This window comes from Perca fluviatilis, chromosome 7 (assembly GCF_010015445.1).
Source record: "Perca fluviatilis chromosome 7, GENO_Pfluv_1.0, whole genome shotgun sequence".
Taxonomy (NCBI): Eukaryota; Metazoa; Chordata; class Actinopteri; order Perciformes; family Percidae; genus Perca; species Perca fluviatilis.
Window position 1 is genome coordinate 19,661,859 of NC_053118.1, and position 13,248 is coordinate 19,675,106.

The following is a 13,248-nucleotide window of genomic DNA, read 5'->3' on the forward strand; positions in this document are numbered from 1 at the left end:
CCCAAACAGACACATGTGATTTTGATGGAATCCAGCCAAGTTTAGCTGACCTTAGAAAATCCCTGAGGGATTAATAAAAACAAAGGTTCTCTGTTCAGAGGCATCCTTCCAATCCATATCCTGCTGGTAGAGCCCATTTATGAGTGGATAATCATAGCATCATCCCTCCCAAGTGCCTTGGAGCTATTATCTTAATAAAATAACAAAATACATATTTTTGGTATTACCAAAAAAAAAAAACTTAATCAGGCTTGTTTGTCCTTTGGCAAAATACCAGCAATGTTATTTCAGTCACAGAAAAAGTACAAGCAGTTTTCACCCAAGTTCCAGATTTTCTTTTAAAGGGACAAATCTCACTTCAGTGACCTGAATATGTTAGGCACAGTATGTTAATAGCCCAACAACATAACAAAATGAAAACTGTAGTTGTTTAATAATAATGTAATCTTGATGGCTATTCTGGAGTTGTCAATGACCTTTAAAGTCTCAAGTAAAACTCCATTCATAGATTTTAAATGTCCATCTAAAAAAAAGTGCAACAGGAAATTAGAATTACTATGGGAAGGGTGGGCTGACGCTTATTGTCCAAGCCACTTCCACCTACGCCACCACTTCTTTACTTGACCACAGCACAGTCACAGTCCTCGCCTCCTGTGGTGTCTCAAAGGTCTGGGACGCAACAATACCTCAGACAAATAGCTCTTCCTCTGATTATTAAGGTAGTGCTATGCATACCGGGAAATGTCCCACAGTGCACTCACCACCTCTGTTACAATGTTAATGTCTGGGCTGCTCCATATGCATAAACCTGGAGGGGCTCCAGATGTATTTTTAAATGCTCTGCTAGAGTGACCTTGAGTTTCTGGATTTTATTACAGCAACATATACATTTTTTCACCATAGTTACAAATTCACCCTGACACGCTATCATATCCTTATGCAGTGGCTGGCTTATCTTACAAACTCCCATGTATATTTTAAAGACAATGTTCTAGTTTTGCAATTCCTGTGAGAGTGCCTAAACAACTTAAACAGCTCCCCATTTCCTTTCTCCCCTGAGAGGCAAATGCATGGTTTAGTGGTCCTGTCATTTGTTTGGTGGGAAAACAATAATAGCGCTTCAGTTGCTTTAATCACTGATGCATTTATTGTGTGGTGTAAGTATTCAGTCTGTTTTCCCACTATTTTTTTTATTTTTTATTTGTCAAATCACTTTTATATCACACTGACACAATTATGTTGTATTGTGGTTTGTGTCATTGCATGGGTTTGTTATAATGAAGATATTACAAATTGCTTATTGATCAACAATCGATGCTCCTATTTGTGAGATTCATCCGCTTGATTGAGACTGTAAAGCGTACAAGTAACTACAGCAGCAGGACTTGTAATTGTGGTACACTTTCCACGCGGGGTAAAATCCCCGGTAAATCCTTCAGCAACAGTGCACCCTGCAGGTTGATTAAGACAGGAACAAGAAATAAAGAAACCAAGAATGGCTAGAAATGCTAGAGATATTACATTGAATTTTCCATAGCACACTCCTAGGACCAAGAAGGCAAATACTCTGACACACAGCAAACAATGTGCTAAAGCAAATGGACAGCACAGAGTTTCAAGGAGCACAGATACTGTAGAAGTACAAATCAAAACACTCCCTTTGCAAACAAATACACATGCACAGCCAAACTAACACACACATGCATACAATTCCACATAGCAATGCCACCATGCTGTGCTTGGGTGTGGCTGCAGCGTTCATGACCTCTGCCTTTCATCTCGGATCCAGTAACCAAACTGACTTTTCAACCAAGCCCCTTCAATAACACAGGGCCTAACAAGTCTCTTTTATAAACCATGTTGAAATTACCAGCATAAAAACAAAAGCTGTTTCAACTGTGTGATCTCTTTAAAGCTGTGTGTGAAAAAATGAACTGAAGTTCAGAACATGGATGTTTCCTTTTGAACTACAAATTATAGAGATTCCTACCTTTAAAAAGAGCAAAACAGACCTCATAAATGTTAGAAAGAATCCTTAGCATCTTCATTCTTATTTTTGGTCTGCTCACTGATAAAAAGATTCCATTCATTGATGTTATTCATGAGTAAAACTTCCTTCCTTCCTTACTATCAATTTCCTAGTCTAAATAGAAGCCTCGCTTTTTGGAAACCTTACATTTTGTCAGCAGCTTGGCTGAGATAATTCCACTCAAAGCTAAAAGGGAGAATTTAAAGAATGCTCTTCTGTTTTGGTAACAGATGGGCTGGTAACCCTTTCACACCTATCTGGCCACAGAGACCTTTACGAGGGCTCTGCTCTTAGATATCCAGTCAGTGTGTCCAATCTCTGTGTAATTCCTGGATCCGTTTGTTCTGCACATTTCACGCCAAGTGGGGAGGGGTTGCGGCCATGACCTCCTGCAGTCTCATAACTCACAGGATGGGCTGAGAGAGGTGGCAGGTACCCACAGATGAAAGGTAACAACAAAGAGATGTTTAGCATGATGCATGGCATCGCAATCAGGGCCCCAGAGGTGATGGGATGGCATGGAGTGACAACTAATGGGCCTCTGACGTCTGAAGTTTGTCTGTTTCTGCCATCAAGCAGAACGAACCCCACCCTGTCACAGTTAAGTGACAATCTGCCCGTCAGGCTAGGCATACCAAGAACTCTGAAGCACAGCTGGTTTATCACCTTCACTGATTTCACCATGCAGATTTGACAGACCAGGATCGAGTTAGGGAAGGGGCACTCTCCATTGCGACCTGTCAATGGGCACACTGACAGACAGATAAGCAGATAAGTAGATAGCCAAGAAACATATTTAAGGTGAAAATAAACTGTGAACAATAGCAAGCCTTTATGAAAAATCTCAACTAAAGAATGAACTAAAGAATAAAAAAAGCAAATGAGTTATAAATTTGTTGCTTTAGCAAAAAGCCTATTAATCTGTCTTGAATACTTGAAGCGGGAGTCTTAAATCTTCCCATTTTTCATCCACACAAGAGGCCTCTCAAAGAAATTAATGATTCATCTCCCCAACTTCATTTGGACAGGAAGTGAAAACAAATGGAGGTAGGTCCCCCCAGAGAGCCCAGGGGTCTACAGTGGGGCTGGATGAACAACACTGAGAACATCAGGCTAAACCCACCAAGCTCTGCGTCTCAGCTGTAACAGGAGCCAGATTCCCCCCCCAAAAAAAACAAAAAACATTCAAGTCAGAATAGTTACTGGGCTACATTCAGATGGTCTGCACAATGTCTGCTACATGTACAGCCACACAGGTGTGAACATGACTCTCCATCTCTTTTTCATGACAACACACTGAGATACAGCCATAGACTGTTAATATTAATGGACAACGCATCCGGTTCAGAGAGTTGTTGCAAATGCGGAAGTGCCTTAAACCTGCATTCTATCTGAATTCCAGCAGGGGGAGACACATGCAGTTGCAAAAGGAGGTCGGTTTCTGTAGACGTCTATGAGAAAGTGACCCACTTCTCACTTGATTTATTACCTCAGTAAACATTTCCATAATGAGTTTATGGTCTCAATGGCTAGTTTTAAGTCTTCTGCAACACAAAATGATGTTCATGTTTTAAAATATGGTCTCGTTGATTTTAAAATCGGCGATAAAGCAGGGGGTGTTTTAGGGCGTGGCTATGATGTGATTGCCAGTGAAAGTGTGTAACGTAACGTAAAGTGTAAGCAGCTCCTCCCTCACTCCTCCCTCTCGTCTAAAAACGTCACATCCACAACCAGGACGACTGCGCTCGTGATGGCAAACTAGACGACGGATAGCAGACAAACCAATGGGTGACGTCACACATGTGCTGTCCATTAATATACAGTCTATGGATACAGCCCAGGACTGCACTGTGCATGCTTCTGTCTAACCTCAAAACACATACAACACACATCGAAGAGACTATTCTAAAACAGAACTAAAAGTAAAAAGTTATATTACTTATATTGCAGTGGAAACAAATGCTAAGATGTTTGCTAATAATGCAAATGATCAGTGAGTTTAGAGGCTTGGAATAAGAATAAGAAACAGCATCATGAAGTAGGTCCGTAGCTGCTCAGCGATGATTTCTAGGCAGATAATCTTAGCTGACTGATTTCTAACATCACATGTGAATATGTTGTGCCCCTGCTAGTTCAAACAGGCTATCATCTCCTGGACATTCCAGGGATGTCCACAGACTGACACCAAGCTGCTATTGTACAATCCACGTCCTTGTCTTAACCTGGTATCTCCAACATGTCACTTCTTCAATAACCAAGAAAAACGGTCTTGTTTTCAGTTGTTGACAATGTATTTTACTTGAAAATACAACGTTTTACAAGGGTTAAGGTTTTGAAGAGGTCAGAGCATTTTCTCAAAGCAGAGGAAAAACATGATATGTTGAGTTTTTAGAAAATGTACAAAGTTTTAACCTGGTGGTGACAATTTGTTCAGTTTTATGGGCATCTTGTGTGGATTACAGTAATAGTAATAGTAATCTGTGTCCTGAAATCCTTTTCTGTAATAAAGACAGTGTTGTATTTCAACACATATAATTGCTAGTTTTATCCTGTCATTTAAGCTTCCTGTACTGTACAGATGATAAGAACATAACAATGAACCACTGCTGAACAGAGACCAGCACCTACCTCTGGGCATCAACAACACCCCTCCTCCTGCAAAAACTCACTGACCCAAACCCATTTTTTTCCAGTCTGAGAGAAATGTCAAGTCCAGACCTAAAACTTGTCTCTTTGAAGAGAACATAACAGCCAAATATAGACTGCTTGCCTCTACGCCTCCTGACATACATCAGGCTCTCGGGTTCTGCTAACAGTGGTTAATTTTGGCAGACTGCCATGTAGTCACTTACTATTAAGCATCATAACTATACAAAGAAAATCATAACCAAGCAGTGGAGTGTACACTCTTGCCTGGTAACCTAATGCCATGTTGGGGATTGAACTTGTTATGGAACAGAAAAAACTTAAAGCCAGAGCCAATAATAGATCCTGGACCACACAAATAAACATATCATAAGAGGTGTATGTTTAAGAAACAAATCTGATTTCTTAATGTGTGTTTTTAAGAATTTTGGAAGTGTTTCTGTGATTGCAACCAAAGGTGAAATTAAATAATTATTATTCATCTGTCTTTTTTCAACTGAAATGATGGATAGAATGTGAGCTTATTTCCATGTGAGAAATCCAGCTAAAGAACACATTATGCAGACTGGCACCAGATGCTGGGTACTAATTATCAAAGCAGTTTTTATGTCTTTTGGATGATACAGAATTACACAAATTGACCCCTCCCAAGAAATATGTGGATAATGACAGAATTGCAAGAGCTAACTTACAGATTTTTACCTGTAATGCCATCGCAAAGACATAGCCTAATACCTCAAACTCAGTACTTTGCAAGGCTCCATGCTCATTGCTCTTCTGTAAGCAACATGAGAACATTACAATTAGGCTAGATATCCTAACTGTATCAGAAACTAACACAATAGGCTATAAAACATTATGTGTTTGGTGTTATGAGTCTTTTGGAAATCATATATTTCCCTGTAATTGCTTTGTTTAGACACAGTATGTCGTCATATGTAGTCTATTGTGAGTTTTTGAATTCTTATAAATGTCCCATAATGTTTTATAGTATCTTGAGCTCCACAAACTCATTAAATTAATTATAAAGCAAAATCAGACGATCTGTTGTAAAAAAAAAAAAGAGTCATGGCATGAAAAAACATGCATTCACTGTGAGCTGTAAAGTTCTAGTTGGTACAACATACACAACCTCTTAATAATAATTATTGCACTGGAAAGGAATAAATCCTCTGCTTAATACATTACTTATAACAGCTATAACCCGGTCACCTAAAACTCATAATAACTCATTGATAAATTCTGAGTCTAATGCTATGCAACTCTGCTATGCTCTTACATGTAAGTCCTTTCAAAGCGTTATAAACAAATAAACATAGAAGGCCTGTGTGTGCCATGTGCCATGTGTTATGACATTTTCTGTCATAAACGTCAAATGGAATTGAACTCGGTTTTATGTTGGGAAGACATCATTTCATTTGTGGATGTTGTTGGTTTCTTAATGAGAACATACCACCCTACTTCATTTATGCCAATACATGAGAAGTAAAAATATTAAACCATGACACTCTGGCTTTATATTACTGTAGCTAGAAAAGCACTATACTACTAATACTACATGGCTCCTTCACAAAGCAAATAATCCTAATGAAGTTGCTATTCTACCATAAGATCTATGTATGTTTTACATGTTGTTACTCTGGCACACCTGTACACAGAAACCCTTGCACTGTACACACCCACACACATGTATACACACAGGCTTACAATTGTGTTTTTCCTACAATTCCTTTGTGCCCATTTGAGGCAGAAGACATTAATCATTCTGTTATGTCATACTTTATGTCAGCCGGCACAAAACAAGACAGCATTCTTTCTCTCAATTGGAACTGCAATTTCTGCTACGTGACATTAAGGCTGCCTTTACACTGTCACGGTTAGTCAAGGATGGCACACAAACCCAGGAAATAAATTCACAGTGACAAACTAATTCATCCCTTCCATCACTTTAGTTGTGAGGAAAAAAAACAAAAGGCATTGTATTCTCTCCACTTTAAAACACAAGCTCACTCTCACTTCTTATGTCATCTCTGCTAGTAACTGACTGATTATTTTGCAGAGTCTATAGAATATTTTACAGAGACAAATCTGCCAGGTGCCAACTTTAGGCCAATAATAATCCACTATAAGATGCATTACACAGCAGGGACGTCACATGCAACATGCTGCTTCTGTGAATACTGTTTGCCAATTGTATAGCCAAACATGCCAACTTATCAGGTCCAGTGAATAATTCACAGATGCCGTCCAAGATTTGTTCTATCGAAAACATTTTGTCTCATTAACACATTCATTGGTACTATGAAATTATGTGTTAAGCTAAGTGTAAGGTGCTGTTAACATGACTTTCTCTCCCTGACACAGCTCAGATGGTACCTGCCCCCTCAAGCCATCTGAGCAGTGCAGACATCTGTGAGCATTAACCTGCCAAGAAAAATTCCAATGTAAAAATATTATAAATTTTCTGACATGGAAAGACAGCTGAAGGGTCATTTGGAGTGACTTTGAAGGGCTTTCAAGTCAAGAATGAGCAGTGTTTTTCTTGTGTTGCTGTCTAAGTGAAAATGTCATGTGTACACTGGAGCGTCTGTGGTTCTTGTGTTTTCCTATTACCTGGCTCAGCGAAGATTGAAATGCTGTCACCATATGACATCTGTGGAAAGACCCATAGTGACCAAAGCCATTATACAAGAGGCATTTCAAATGTAACACATCTGCTAAAAGTTTTTATTGGAGTGACTGAGAACTGAGAACCAAACTAACTTTATAATATAAACTTCATTACAACAGCTACACTGTCAATTACCTGTAATTACTGGCATCTAAAAAGATATTTAAGAAATGAATAAGCTCCTTACTTTTGACTTTACCCAGGCATGTTCATGTCTTCATCAGCTTGCAGTTCTGGTTCTTTTGTGGCTTCAGTAGCTGTTGATTCAACAATGTATTTGTCACATACATAAATGTACACAGTACAGTGTGCTGCTGTTAAGTGCTTCTCTCCATAGACTGTGTATAGTGCAAGTACATTAAAATAGAAAAACAATATACTGAAAAAAGCAAAAGTATACGTACAAAGAGACCCAAAAAGGTATAAAGCAATTAAAATTAGTTCCACATTGACCAATTAAAACAATAAAGTACTGCCTACATGTCATGCATCATAATAATGATCTAATAGCATAATAATAATAATAAGAAGAAGAAGAACACAAGTAGTCATTCTGCATTATGACATTTACTTCTGATACTTGAAGTACATTTTGTCACTTAATTAACTGTACTTTTACTTGATTAAACTTTTGAATGCAGGGCTTTTTCTTGTAGTACTTACAATATGAATGCTAAATGATCTGAATACTTCGTCCACCACTGGATATACTGTAATATAAAGCACCTCTGAGAATTATACAAGTAGAGGATGGAAGTGTGGTTATTGAGTATTTATGGTGATAATTAGTTGACTCATAGTTGTTAAAATGTAGCCCATCACCCTGCTCACAATCCCAATAGATTTTTATTTCCCATTTAGTATAATATAGCTTATGTAATAGCTATATTAAAATATTCGTAAAATCAAGTCATGACAAGGAGTGATGCAGCCTGGTTGATTAACGAGTTTTTTTTAATGAGGACTTTCACATGTCAACCACGTTTGGTGCGATCATATACATTCGTAAGAAAGTCTATTTATAGATGACAGTCTGCACTACAATATACCCTACGTATGTTGGAAATAATAATAAAAGCAACGATGATTATGGTGCGTCAGTCAGTAGGCTAGTTTAGCAAAAAAACACTTCCATTTCTGTGGTTTAGTGGAAGTGGAGAATGTCGCAGCGGTCCACTTTTATTGGCGGACTCACAATAGAAATCGTTTACAAAACAACCTGTGACCGCAGAACCAATCGGTAACGTTAATTCAAATATTAATGCGCCGACCTATGTTAAGTGTTAGCTAGCAAACTGTTTTCTAGCTAAGAGCAAAATAGCTTGATAGAAAACCATTAATTATATATATGCTAACTATATATTAACTCTTTGCTTTCACGGTTTAGGCTGTAGGCTATAACTGCCATTTTATAAACGCAATTTAGCGGTAATATAACTTGAAATAACTCATAACTTAACGTTAAAACCACTAACGTTAGCTATAGCTAGTAATAATCATTCTTATCTTAAACACCAATTTACCTAATGCATATTTTTTAAACACAATGTAATTTGCATACATATATCACGTCGAATTTGTTAAACTATACTTGAACATACAGTAAGTAGAAACGTTATTTATCTACCTTGAGGACAGGGTTGAAGATTTGACGTGTATTGTTCAGATTGGAGAACATGAGGGATGCGATAAGTGTGTATGACGACAGAGCTATAAATAGTCTAACGTGTTAAAAGAGAGGGGACGATATAAAATCCTAGCCAAGGTAACGTGGCAGATTCAACACTGATGATAACGTCTGTGATGGAGAGACAGGGCAGTTTCCGGTCTGTACTCAGGTGCACCTGTCTCCTGCAAGTTCATTAATCATCTCCCGGTGTGAAAAACTGAAAATTTAGCAGACTAATCTGGTGATAATTTTCACTAGTGCTATATCCTATTGTGTAAACCTCTAAAAAGCTCAGATAAAATTGGCTTGCATGTAAATAATGAGTGCATTTTACTCTATTCTAACAGCATGATTTACTTTTTATTATTTTACTGTTCTAAGTTCTTCCTTACATTATAACAGCCTATACCTCACCAGGAATTATGGGTGTATGAGACACTCGAGTAGCTCACTGCAGAGACTATTATTTGCTTGTTACTGCATAACATGTGGATATACAGCAGTTTGCATTGATGCATCTCCATAATATTTACAGTCTATGTGAACCTCCTAAAATAGCACCTGTAGCGTCCACAAGAGCACAAAAAGATCATTAAAATGGAAAGAGCCCCATCTACTGGTCATATTAGTCATTGTCATCAGCTTGGACTTCAATGAGACTTTGCCTGCAGGGGCAAAGTATGTCACATCAGTTGCTGCTGTGCAACAACATTAATCTATGAATAGAGCTGTATTAATAAATCTATTCACATATGTCCAGTGATTTGGTGCTCAGACAAGGTTTTTAATGCAAGTTATCAAATAATCTGTCATTGCACTCGGTCCATTACTTTAAAGCTAAGAGGGAACAATAGGCTGTGAACCTACCAACTAAGCACTTTCCCCTCTCTTCTTGGTACATAACTGCCCACTGGCAGGAAATTTGGTAAAACAGGGAGATGCTTTTATCTCAACCAGGAGCAAGGCCTGTGTGATTAGCACAGATTATGTGCAGATTTGTCATTGTCATAAATCTACAGCTGTCCACGGTCTCACATTTTTATTTGTCACTTCAAAGCATTGCCTCTCAGTTTACTGTTTGGTCTGGAGGACAAATGTCTTCCCTTTAGCAGAAGAACAAAGTACCTAATCTCATCTCTGTCCACCTGTTTCCCACTTCACTTTATGTGTTTGGATGTTTTGATACATCTTCATCCATTTTGGCCATGTTAACCATCAATTGTAATGCTTCATGAAACTCTGTTGCTCACCCTCCCTTTAGACTTTTAGAAGACAATACATGACAAGGCTTTTGGTTTATCTGCTGATTATGTGGTCTCTGATTCTATATCAGCACTCCAGCAACAGTGGTGGGAAGCTGTGAGCTGAAATCCTGCCTCCTCCCATCTTGCCACTGTCCTGCAGCAGCTGGGAATGACCCAGTGGGTGACACCACTTTCATCCCAGGACACCGACTGTCCAGCTGTTTCCTATCCCTCATCCTGACGGCTGGGCAGACAGGGGCACGGCCCAGCATCAGCGAATCTGAGGCATGATCCTGCATGCATATCACTCTGGCTGTCTCATCGCTGTGCAAGACCCCGCAGCTGGCACCTGGACACTAAGGACCATGTTATTTCTCAGCAAGAGTGCCAGCTAAAAATGTGGTTAACTGTCTGGTCATTTTGTATAATTCCTATTATTGTAACTACATTGTTCTGTTTTGGTGAGAGGACCTGAAAATTTGTGCTTTGGATTTTTTGTTCGAACAAAGAATTTAAATGCTTTCTTTCTCTGTCTGTATTCTCTCTCTCTCTCTCTCTCACACACACACACACACACACACACACACACACACACACACACACACACACACACACACACACACACACACACACACACACACACACACACACACACACACACACACACACACACACACACACGGTCCTGTAAACAAGAAGTGTGGGTCAGGGTGCAATTTTTAAGAGGAGTGCAGATTGTGGAGCTATGTGAGTATGCATCTGTTTTCTCCATTTATGCAATTACTCATTTGTCTGCTGTTTCTCCTGTTCCTAATTTAATTTGTGGGAACCCCTCTCCACCTCAACTGCCCGAGTCAGGAATTATTTCTGCTTTGGTTACTGTGGCCTTCGCGGGGCTTAGGGACAGATCCAGAAGGATTACCCCCAGCAAAGGGGACCAACCTACACCCAAAATCATCAACATAGCTGCCGCAACCTTTTCCCTCTCCCCTCTTTTTGTATCCAGTGCCTTGAAATGTGAGACTATACCCTAAAAAGTTGCCTGGTGAGCATAACCCACATTCTTTCACAAGACCCCCACTACCTCCCTCATTCACAAAACTGTACTACTTTGCCATGCTGCTTTTTTAAATGTATTTCTTAATGGCAAAGAACGGGCAGAGAGTAATCAATGGTGGAGAGTAATCATAGGGAGTAAACATCTCTGTGTCCTGCCTGAAGGCTTGAGACATATTGAATAAGTTACAGCAGTTGCTTATTTCTAACATGTTTTTGTAAGGAAGTGAAATACAGATTTATTTAAGTGGTTTCAACAGAAAGAGAATCCACTCAAGTGTCACTGCTCTTAGTGTTTTAATAATGTAGCGGTTTCATGTTATCAGTATGCAGTATGCTACATTAACATTTTTCATGTTTTATTTCTATACTGAACTATTGAAGCTGAATGGCTCTACTGCTGAAATCAAATAATATGATCTGACTTTACAGTAGCTTGCCACATATGATAAATAGCAGCAGATTGTTTTTTAGTCATGAATTACTGCACTGTGAACATTTGAATGTCAATGTACTGTCTGTGACAGAACCTCTAAGTCACTGAGTGCACCATAAACAGATAGTGTTGTGTCCAAGCCTTTTGGCACACGTCCATATAATGTCATCCCTGCCAGTCCAGTCTGTGGTATTTTCACCATACAGGGGAAATTACTGTCCTACATCATCAGCTGTAACATTCCATGAGCGATTCAACAAACACTTTTTCAGGATTATTAGTGCTTACATTTCTTTTCCTCAAATTTCTGTCAGAAAAATTGGTTTATAATCTTGTCTAGATCTGAAATCACTAACACTACTATTTTTGTTCAAACTTATTTTAAGTTTGCGAAAATTATTACAAAAAGTCACACACGTCAATTGTGTCAATTAAATATGCATAAATAACAAGCAATAAGACTTGGGCTTTAAGTTCCCAAGAGTTTACATATTGTATTTGTATTTCTCCTGTAAGCCTTTATTCAGTTTGAAGCACATCAGCTAGCCTAGCCTACTTTCAAAGCCTGCTTGTAGTTGAAGGGTAAGTCACTAGAGGGCCATATTCCACCACACTTTGGTGTTAGGTTACAGGACCTGAAACACACTGCGGATTTAAACCTTAAACCCACCATCAAACTGTGGGTTTCTCTGAACTCACTTTTTGTTACAGTGGATTCTATACTGTCTTATACATTGACTCCTAAATAGTCTATGGTCTTATATTATCCTAGCATAAACCCATAAGACATGTCCAAGAGTTTAGAGAGCATACAGAAATATGGTTAAAAGGTATATAGTCTGGTCGAAGTTCTAGTGGATTTCCGCCACTTTCCTCCAAACAGCAAAGTGAGCACCAATTATTTTGTGTATGCACTGGCTCAGCTGCAAAACAAATTACTTACCCCATCAGTTCCCATTTTTACCATGATAAAGAAGAAGAGAACTGCTGTTTATAACAGTTTGGGCAGTTAGAATCGCTGATGCTTCGATCTAGTAACACTTTCAAAACGTATTGCCTGGTTTCTATTGGGCTAATTAATAATGTAACATGTTTTTGTGTCAGCATGGCATGATAGGCTACCTTCTTGAAGAAGAGCGAGTCCGTGAACTGTCAAACTCCTCTTCCTAATGTTGTCCATATAACACTTTACTCCCAGTGGCTCCACTAGAGTTGCTTTGCGGCCAGTGGTAGCGTACGTTGTTCTCGATTTTTGAGTCACTGTGTGGAAATAGAATAATAAGAAGCTGTTACTGAGAAGCCGACCAAATAGCCAGATACATTTATTTAAAAGAGCGCAGTATATATGTACCATAATGTGAATGCATTGCATTGCATGGTAAATAAAATCGTTCGTTACAAAATATCTGCACGTATTAACTTATGACACGAGCGAACACAGCAATATTCAACACAGCGCGTCTGCCACGGGGCGCTGTTAGCAACAACCAACCACTA

The 13,248-nt window shown here is 38.9% G+C and overlaps 1 protein-coding gene across 7 annotated transcripts in view; it reads right to left on the reverse strand.

Moving 5' to 3' along the window:
- Positions 1 to 13,207, reverse strand: part of hdac9b (histone deacetylase 9b) — a 40,136-nt gene extending 26,929 nt beyond the window's left edge. The window contains exons 1-3 of one of the 7 annotated variants that reach the window (XM_039805080.1): positions 12,874 to 12,954; positions 7,534 to 7,603; positions 7,289 to 7,328 (exon numbers count right to left, since the gene is read on the reverse strand). In XM_039805080.1, coding sequence (XP_039661014.1) covers positions 7,289 to 7,328 — 40 coding nt within the window. In that variant the 5' untranslated portion in view covers positions 7,534 to 7,603; positions 12,874 to 12,954. Of the gene's footprint in view, positions 1 to 7,288; positions 7,329 to 7,533; positions 7,604 to 8,973; positions 9,128 to 12,873; positions 13,012 to 13,102 lie in introns of those variants that run through there. The other 6 variants (XM_039805079.1, XM_039805074.1, XM_039805073.1 and 3 more) reach the window with 6 other exon arrangements.
- Between the last annotated feature and the right edge of the window lie 41 nt (positions 13,208 to 13,248).